The 10,627-nt window shown below is 39.9% G+C and overlaps 1 protein-coding gene across 1 annotated transcript; it reads right to left on the bottom strand.

Moving 5' to 3' along the window:
- Positions 1-1,770: 1,770 nt before the first annotated feature.
- Positions 1,771-5,848, bottom strand: PCDHB2 (protocadherin beta 2). The gene has a single exon (XM_005558032.5). The coding sequence runs from the start codon at positions 5,669-5,671 to the stop codon at positions 3,275-3,277; it is 2,397 nt and encodes a 798-aa protein (XP_005558089.3). The 5' UTR covers positions 5,672-5,848; the 3' UTR covers positions 1,771-3,274.
- Between the last annotated feature and the right edge of the window lie 4,779 nt (positions 5,849-10,627).

Here is a 10,627-nt window from a genome sequence, read left to right as displayed (position 1 = left end):
GGATCCGTGCGTCACCGAGCATGCACAATGCCCGTGGTTTAATTCGCCTTCTTAGTCAACAGCGCCACCATGCGTTCGCTTGCAGTTTCAAAATCTTGGAGAAGGTGTTTTTGTTTTGCTTTATCGTTTATTCTTATCAACCCTGGTTGACGCTACTGGAGGAGTTTCTCATGTTATATGAATTAAATAAATGCAATCTAGGGAAATAAAATGCGCTCTTATCTAAGAGCAGCGATTCTTCCTGGTAGAGTCCTCATTTACATGATTTAGCGGAAGTGTACAGACACTAGCTTACCCCTCCACTTCTGTTATAATTACACACAAACTTCAAAAGATTTTTCCTCTGGATGATAGCATGCTTTACTATCCTATTTATGTTTTTCTTTTTTTTCTAAACTTTGTGAAATGAGTCCGAATTGCCTATACCAGAAAAATAAAAGGAAAAGACACCTCCTGCAAGGTGGTAAAAAGGAAAATATATCATGTCAGAGGTGGATCCGGAGGGCTACAAATGCCTAATTTCTTCCACATTATCACGCTCAAGGAACACTTAAAGTGCTTTCTCTTCTTATTTCAGAGCAAATTTGCAATTATTCATTTCATCTGTATTAGCTTGTTTCCACAGATAATTGTTGAGTTTGTAGAAGTTAGGCAAGTGGTGGTAACAAGACAATGTCTGTATATCTTACAACAATTTTCCATCTAGTGGGTGTACAGTCTTTAAACAGATGTTTAAACAGTGTGAAAAGTGCTACATAGAAAAGGTACTGAGTGCACTGAAAGTATGCAATACGGGGACCTACGTTAATGGAGAGTGATTAAGAAAGTTTCCCCCAAGGTGCACCATTTAATCTGAAACATGAAATAGGAGAAGTGTGCCAAGCTAAGACTGTAGAATGTGTGAAGGCCCTGAGAGAGTGAAGCATAGCTATTGAGACAATGAATGAAGGACAGTGAATACAAAACTTAATGTCTCAAGAGTAAGTGGAAAGGAAGGCTGAAAAGGTAAACCAAGGCCAAATAATGGGTGCTTGCATTTTATTCTGAGAACAAAAGGAAGCCATTGCAAGGTTGTTGGTAGAGAAATAAAACAATGCAAATATGTGTTCAATGTAGCCTCTTTTGTACTTCTACACAATTATCAAGAATGTTTGCTCTTAATACTAGTGATACTAAAAATAATAGCAATATCACTTTTATGTCTTTATATTGAGTATAACTGCAAGCTATTCAAATACCTGTTATCATTTGGGGTAGAAGAAGAGAAACTTTGTGACTTATCCAAAATCTTACAGGTAATGAGTTGGTTGATCAGAGACTTTTGATACCAACACAGCGCTCTACCCCACTGCTAATCTCAAAACAAGACCTTCAAAGTTAATATTACAATTTTAATAGGAAAGCTCATTCAAATGTATGTAGAAATCATATAAAAATGTAAAGATAGACTGAGTAACATTAATAATTAAGATTTGTTTTAATGTATGGATGAGAAAGTAAACTGCAAGAAATGAAAACAGTTGGGTTAGTCATTTAGGGAACTATGGAAGGAAATTTAAGTAACAAAATTAAAAACCACAATTTCATCTGTATTTCTTAAGCCAGTGGACAGGAGAGGAGGCTCAGTTTAAGCATTAAGAGAAAAAGGAAAAATACGTTGAAGGAAAGCAACAACAGAATGATAACTGCATGTTTGAACAATGGTGATCAATTCAATTAAAAAAATTGTAATTCATTGTACACCGAAGAGTATTTGGTTCCAGCAAAATGTTTTCCTTTAAGTGTTTTAGTTTATTTAAATATCAATATATCACAGGTAAAATACTTTTCTCTCTTTCAATCATTCAAAAATTTTATTAAGAACCTATAATGTTCCAGTGACTGTGTGAATCATGCAATAAATGAGGGAGCTGTTGAGAAACAGAACTCAAGCACCTTTATAAAAAAGCATTGAGAAGTCTAGGGAAATGAAAGGGGGAAAAATAGAAGTAGCCAGTGGAAAAAAAGAGAGTGAGTGGTGTTAGATACATTTTTCTCCCAAAAGGCTTATTTCTAAGTGAATCCTAAATGCTCCAGAAAATGTTAAAAACAGCAATACCAAGCTATATTTGAGGTTTCTAAAGGTCAAGGACAAAGACATGTACTCCCTCATATTTTTTGGATTTTAATGAAGTGCTCAATGTTAATAGGTTATTAATAATTTTAAAAGATTTTAAAGGGGGGGGACTGGAATAAGCAGAGGGCTCTTAAAAAGCTATTTGAAAGCGAAAGCATGATGAATTAGCATGACTTTGAAAACTGCTAGACGTGTATTATTTATCTACATTTTAGAATATTAATGATTGATTTTTGACAAAAATTTATTAGAGCACTTATGATGTTAATGCCTTGTAGAATCCAACAGTTAGAATTTTTACAATCTCTAAAGATTAATACTTTTTATATGTCAATATTTTAAGAAGTATATATATTGGGCCTGGGGGCGGTTGTTCATGCCCTTAATCCAGCACTTTGGAAGGCTGAAGTGGGCAGATCACCTGAGGTCAGGAGTTCAAGACCAGCCTGACCAACATGGAGAAACCCTGTCTCTACTACAAATACAAAATTAGCCGGGCATAATGACTCATGCCTGCAATCCCAGCTACTTGGGAGGCTGAGGCAGGAGAATAGCTTGAACCTGGGAGGCAGAGGTTGCGGCAAGCCAAGATTGCACCACTGCACTCCACTCCAGCCTGGGCAACAAGAGCAAAACTCCATCTCAAAGAAAAAAAAAAGTACATATATTGAAAAATGTAAGGACGGTGCTTGCTATATTATTCATAAATATACCTATTTAAAGGGTTAGCCAATGTGAATTCACAGGATAGAATTTACACTAGCCTAAGAGGATATAACAAACACAAATATTCTGGGCTGGAAAATATAACTCATGTAATGATAACAAATATTTTCAAATGTAGGACTTCAAAATTATCTAGGACTACGGACTGTGAGGTCTGGAAAAGATGCTCTAACTTAAAGATTTCTGAAAATACAAAATTTACACTTTAAATGCAATTAAATTGCAATGAAACTAACCAACAATTAGAATACAAAGAAAATTTACATTCATTATACCGCAAAAACTCATACGTTATAAATACCAGTAACATGCATAGAATTGGAATAAGATAGTTACGTTCTAATAAAAGGAGACACCTCCAATGGGCAAAGCAGTGAAAAAGGACTTTCCACAAATTAAATGAGACTAGCATCAGTAGATTCTTATTAACACTTAACTGAATTCAAAGCTTTTCCTGAAACTGGGATTTGCCTCGTTAACCCTCTCTGCACCCTGAGCAACGAAGTTGGGGATAATTGGCTTCAGGAACTTGAACTCATTTGTCCCGGAGCCTCCAGTCAGACACACCTCGTACTGGTAGCTCTGGGACAGGGTCTCGGTGCCGCTCACATCCACCAGATGCCCTGGAAAGGGACCCTCGGGCACCGAGCAGCGACCCACAGAGGCCGCCCTGCTCCTCCTGCACAGCCGCACCGCCACGAACAGGAGCACCGACAAGAGGAAGAGCAACGACACTGAGGCCAACGCCACCACCAGGTAGACGGTGAGCGAGTCGGCCTGGGCCTGGGCCGGGGCCGCCTCCGGGAGCGGCAGGTAGGGCTGGGAGAAGCCGTCCACCAGGAGCACGTGTAGCGTGGCGGTGGCCGAGCGCGGAGGCTCGCCATTGTCCTTGACCAGCACCACCAGCCTGTGCTTGGCTGCGTCGCGCTCGCTCAGCAGCCTGGCGGTGCGCACCTCGCCATTGTGCGCCCACACGCCGAACAGCCCGGGCTCCGTGGCCTTGAGCAGCTGGTACGACAGCCAGGCGTTCTGGCCCGAGTCGCCGTCCACCGCCACCACCTTGGTCACCAGGTAGCCCGGCTCGGCCGCCCGGGGCACCAGCTCGGTGCAGGGCGCGGAGCCGTTCTGCAGAGGGTACAGCACGAAGGGCGAGTTGTCGTTGGCGTCCAGCACCAGCACGCGCACCAGCGCCTCGCTGCTCAGCTCCGGGGAGCCGCGGTCTGTGGCGCCCACGCGGAACTCGAACGCCTGCAGGGCCTCGTAGTCCAGCGACCTGAGGGCGAACAGGTGGCCGTTATCTGCGTTGATGGAGACCAGGGAGGCGAGGGGCAGGTGCGGGTCCTGGGATGGCAGCAGCGAATAGGTGACCTGGGCGTTGGTGCCTGAGTCTCTGTCTGTGGCGCTGACGCTGCCGATGTGCAGGGCGGGGCTGTTGTTCTCGCGGACGAACAGGGTGTAGGAGGTTTGGGTGAAGGCGGGGGCGTTGTCATTGACGTCGGAGACCAGCACGGTTATGTTGTGCTGGATTTTCAGCCTGGGTGTCCCCAAGTCGGTGACGGTGATGGTGATGTTGTATTCGGATCTGGTCTCCCGGTCCAGGGCTGTGCTTATCACCAGAGTGTAAAAGTTCTCAACAGAAGGTTTCAAGAAAAAAGGAAGATCATCTTGGATGGAGCACACTGTCCTTCCGTTGTCTCCGGAGTCAGGATCTGAAACACTGAATACAGCAATGAGGGTGTCCTGCAAGTTTTCTGGGATCTGATTGATAAGTGTCGACATAGTCAGTTCCGGAGGATTGTCATTCAAATCCATTACTTGGACAAATACCACACAAGTTCCAGATAGGCCCCCACCATCTGTCGCCTGAATATTTACTGTGTACGTCTGGATGGATTCGAAATCCAGTGTCTGTCTTAAAAGGAGTTCTCCCGATTTTGCACTTAATCGAAACGTTTTGCGAATGTCTTCAGAGGCTTGGAAAAATGCATAAGATATTTCTCCATTAGTTCCAATGTCTAAATCCCTGGCAGAGACGATGGCAACCTGGGATCCAATAGGGCTGTCCTCCGGGATCTGCACCTCATAGAGCAGCTTTGCAAACTCTGGGACGTTGTCATTGATGTCCATAACTTCAATCCGTACCAGGGCCGTGCTGGACCTGGGTGGAGTCCCGCCATCTACCGCTGTGAGGGTTAACCTGATCTCAGGCTGCTCCTCGCGATCCAGGGCTCTGTTCAGCACCAGCTGTGGTAATATTATGCCATCGAGACTGTCTTGTAAATTAAGATGGAAGTGGAAATTGGGACTGATTGTGTAATTTTGGAGACTGTTGGTTCCTACATCCAAGTCCTGGGCACGTTCTATTAAGAAAGTAGTTCCAGGAGTGATACTTTCTGGAATTTTCAACAGTATTTCTTTGTCTAGGAAAACTGGGGAATGATCATTTATGTCCCTAATCCGTAGCTCCGCCTGAAAAAACTGCAAGGGATTTTCTAGTAACACCTGGAAAGGTAAGACACAGGGCTCTGTGGGGCCGCACAGCTCCTCCCGGTCCAATTTCTCATTTAAGAACAAATCCCCGGTCTGCTTATCGAATTGCAAATGCATTTTTTTTCCTTTAGAAACGACCCTGGCCCCCCTCACAGCAAGTTCTCCTATCTCCAGCCCCAGGTCTTTTAACAAATTGGCCACAAAGGAGCCACTCTCCGTTTCCTCGGCCACTGAGTAGTGCCTAGGCTGGGAACTAGCCTGAGCTATGCCCAGCAAAACAAAGAATATCAGGACTTGCCTTTGTTTAGGAACGCGCTCCTTCCCCTCTCCGGCCTCCATTGCCTTCTGGTCTCACACCAAACCTGCTCCAGCTCGGGATCACGTTGTCGCTGACTCTATCTCCCCGTATCTCGCTGATACTGGGATGAGTGGACAATCCTAGGGCCCGGATTTCCCGGAGCGACCGCCTTAGAAAGCCTCCTCTTCCTGCTTGCTGCTGCTTTAGTTGAGTTATCTGGGTGAAGGAGCGTCGGCTGGGTGCTTTGTTTCTGCTACTTCTAAGGCTGCAGCGCCACCCCGCGTCTCTTCCGAGTATTTATTTTCTCCTAAACTTTAAGAAAATCCCAGTGCTTTCTTTCAGGCTGATGGCAGTAGAAATTGAGTATTTTCAAGTAGTATATTTTCAATATACCGAAGTCTTATTGGCGTTTCGAAAGGCTCTTCATTGCACCCACAGAGACATGGCAAGAATAAATAAATCTTCACTTCAGTTCCCTCACAGATCCAAGCGTTTTTTGTTTTTTTTTTTTCAAACTGGAAAAAATAAATTTCAGAACCTGGAAGGGAGTGATCTCAGTCCTAGCATGCTTCAGAAAAAAGGCTTAGACTAAGAAAGTTCTATTTTTATTCAGAGTTTGGGCATGTGTGCAACTCAGTGGTGGTTAGGTTAGCATCATCACACTCAAACCCAACCGAACACAGAATCCAAATAAGAGTATTTTAAGGGGCACTGAAATAGTCTCCTTACTCATACTTCTTTCTTTGCACTGCTCCCGCTTCACATTTCCCTGAACTTTGATGTGTCTGAGCCTCATGAAACTCTCCAAGAGCAGCCAGATATCTTCTTCTTGTAAATGTATCAATATTATTTTCCTTTCTAATGCCTAGAACTTTCAACATAACCTCAATTCAATTACCACATCTAGTAAAGTTAAGAGCAATTTCATAATATTAAATAGCCAGTAAATATTCCAGTTTCCCCAATTATCTTTAAAAATGTATTTCCAGTGATGGTTTCTTCCATCTGCTTCCAAACAAGGTATGTATGTCGTTGTTTGTTGTTAGGTTTTTTAAATTTTCTGTCTCTTTGGGTTTTTTTTAATGTTAATATAAAGAAATAAGTTATCAAGCCACAGAATGACACGAAGGAAACTTAAATGCATATTTCTCAGTGAAAGAATCCAGACTGAAAAGGAAATGATACTGTATAATTCCAGTTACATGATACTCTGAAAAAGGCCAAATTATAGAGACACTTAAAAGATCAGTGGGTAGCTAGGAAGAAGAGGGAGGAGGAATGAAGAAGTTAACACTGGGGACTTTACGATACTATAATGGTAGATACATGACATTATACAGTTGTCAAAATCCACAGAACTATACAACACAAAGAGTGAACACTAAACTATGGAATTTAGTTAATAATTTACCAGTATTGGCTCATCAGTTGTAACAAATGTACCACAGTAATGCAAGATTTTGATAACAGGGAAACTTTGAGTGGTAGAAAATCGGTATGTGAGGGGGACTATTTGTACTGTTTGCTCAATTTTCTGTAAAACCTAAGGCTGCTTTAAAAAAATAATTTTACTTTGGGAAGCCGAGGCGGGCAGATCACAAGGTCAAGAGATCAAAACCATCCTGGCCAACCTGGTGAAACCCCATCTCTACCAAAAATACAAAAAACACTTAGCCAGGCGTGGTGATGGGTGCCTGTAATCCCAGCTACTTGGGAGGCTGAGGCAGGAGAAGCATAACCCGGGAGGCGGAGGTTGCAGTGAGCCAAGATCATGCCATTACACTCCACGCCTGGTGACAAAGTGAGACTCTGTTTCAAAATAATAATAATAATAATAATGATAATAATAAATATTAGGATGTGTCTCTAAAAGATCCATTGGGTTAAAAAACTGGGGGATGAAGAAAAAAATTAAATATATAGAAAAGTTGAAACAACTATACACAAACTATAACTCTAACCTCCATCCAAATTAACAATTGTTTGTTTTACCATATTTATTCTATCTTATTCTGCACACACACCTGCTTTTCTGCTGACTCATATGAAAGTAACTTGCAGACATCATATTTCACCTCTAAATATTTCAGCACGTATCACATAATTACAATATTATCTCATATAATCATAATGCTACTATCATACTTAAGAAAATTTGAAAAAATTCTACAATGTTATCTAAAATCCAGTCCCAATCAAATTTCACTGTCTTTCCATTATCTTTTCCTCAATTTTGATAAGAATTCACATTCACTCAAGTTCCTTTGACAAATGCACTTACTTTTTTTTAACTATTTGTTATAAGAAATGTCTTAGAAACTTTTTCAACCAGCTTTGATAATGGTATTTGGGTGTTAGATCTATTTACTCTAGAATAGTCTCCCATCTTTAATGACATTAAATTTCTGAAGTGTCCAGACTAGTTGTTTTGTAGGATGTCCCACATTCTGAATCTGATTGTTTCTTCATGGTATCATTTAACCTGTTCTTCTATCCCCTGTATTTTCAGAAAAGTGGACTGGATTATTTATTAAATGTAACAATAGCATAATATTTTAAAAAGCTCTCATTTATCCTCTGTAACTGCCAAAAAAAGGATAATCACAGTTTCCCTTTCTTAACATTTAGAAAACATGCCTATCTCTACCTGTTATTTTTTGCTTTTCATGACTATTACTTTTATATGGATGTTATAATAATTCAAAATATTTTAATTCATTGACATTGAGCATTAAACAAATTCATTGAGGTGAATAATATCCAAGGCCCAAGTTTTTAAAAACAGCTTTTTATATAAGCTGCAAAACCTAATTAGGGTCCGAAATAGATGTCATGAAGATCAGTTATATCATACAGGCAGGTTATAACTGGAAGGTTACTTGAAATTTTACACTTAACCAGGTATATGGCTATTTCCTTTGGACAGGTTTTCTGAACTAAATCAGTTGTAGTTAATTTGAGATAAGATAAAGGAGACGAAAATAGGTAATATGAAGAAAATAACATAATCTTGCTCCTCTCACAAGCAGGAGAATAGAAAACTTAATATCTAAGATACATCAGAGGATACAATAACCAAGAACACATTAGGTTTTATTGTGAAAAAAATTTTAAAACCTCTCATGTTGTCATGTGTCCTCACAATTCAGAAGGTTTTACCCATCTTTCATTTCAATGCTATTAACATACCTAGAAATAAAAGTAAGTTTCTCTTTTTCAAAAATGATATAACCAACACCAATATTTTATATTTGTATATGGGTTTCTAGCTTTAAATGCATTATATCTGCTATGCTATTTTAAATCATTTATTTTCTTAAACCTTGATGAGAATACACCTTCCTTCTTTACAAATGCTCTTATTTTCTTAATCTCCTTCAATAAGGAATCATATATATTAGATTAGAATTTATAGCATATTTATAAGTCTAAATGAAATATCATGTTTACATATAGTAAATTTATTGTAATGAGGGAATCTATTACATAATTTAAAAATTATGTTATTACAATAGGTTTAATTTCTTAGGTTTGGCTTTACTTTTCATATGCTGCACAAGCACAGCCATTATCCTAGGAGTCACTTTCATAATTTTGAAGATTCGTTTCAATAAAATCTAACTATTAAAATATTACACAAATAATTTTATATACAGGAATAGAAAAATATTTTCAAAAACACTAAAAAATGAAAGCAAGTCATTTCAGTCTTATTACAAAAGTACAGCCATTCAAAAAATAAATAAGAACACATTGTTCGAGTATCTGTCATAATTAAGCCTCTCTTTTTGGGACAAAAGGGTGATTTGATTTTTTGACTGCCATGAGATGAAAATTACAAGAATTAAGAGAAAGGGTAGTCAAAGGGATTTACATGACCATTTTCCTATCAAAGATAATACCAAATGATAGGGAAATATTATCCCCACTAGTATCCCTCTTTAAATAGAGAGGGATCTTCAGCTTTTCAATGCCTTCTGCCCATAAGCTGGCTTTACTTAGCCATAAGATGGCAGAAGAAGGAGGTGTTCTCAGTGATCTAACACTAAGACTCTGCAGAAAATATGAGAGAAATATTCTAGGATGAGAAGGGAGTATTCTGGCATAGTTTATTACCCTAATCTAGGGGGAAAATTGGGGGCATATTCGACTAATTTACTTTTGCCTTATTGAGGATACAAGTAAGTTTTCCCATAATCTATCAAGACATACATTTCATGAAGCTCAAGCAAACAGGATTTCAAAATAAAGGTCAGCTAGACTTCGTGGCTCACACCTGTAATCCCAGCACTTCGGGAGTCCAAGATGGGTGGACTGCTTGAGTCCAGGAGTTGGAGACCAGCCTGGGCAATGTAGCAAAACTCCATGTCTACCAAAAAAAAAAAAATCAGCCAGGTGTGGTGGCTCACGCCCATAGTCCCAGCTACTTGGGGGGCTAGGGTGGTAACATCACTTGAGCCCTGGAGGCAGAGGTTGCAGTAAGCCGAGATCACACCACTGAACTCCATCCAGCCTGGGTGACAGAGCGACACCCTGTCTCAAACAACAAAGACAACAACAAACAAGCAAATGAAACATGAAATAAATGCCACTCAAAAAGGGGAAATGGTGTTGTTTATTCTCTTCCCACAGGACAAATAAGCAAGAAAAGGTTTTAAAAGTGATACCTGCACAAGAATCTTGCCCAATTTTGTTTAAGGAAAACCATCAGAGTCTATTAGGACAATCTGTCCCCTTGAAAATAAAAATCTTGACCAGGACTGCAGATAAAGTTAGATAGACCGATATAGATGGAAATAGAGATGAGAGAGTAGAAGTATGACCTCTTCTAAAAATCTCAGACCTTTTTTTACGATTAAAATAGGCTAAAACTTAAATCGGGTTTAGGTAATCTGGTAGACGATTGAATTTTCACTAAGATCACTATTGAAATTTTACTTTAAAAGAAAATATGGACCGGGCGCGGGGGCTCACGCCTGTAATCCCAGCACTTTGGG

Source organism: Macaca fascicularis, chromosome 6 (genome assembly GCF_037993035.2).
Source record: "Macaca fascicularis isolate 582-1 chromosome 6, T2T-MFA8v1.1".
Classification (NCBI taxonomy): domain Eukaryota; kingdom Metazoa; phylum Chordata; class Mammalia; order Primates; family Cercopithecidae; genus Macaca; species Macaca fascicularis.
This window is presented reverse-complemented; position numbering and strand designations above follow the sequence as displayed.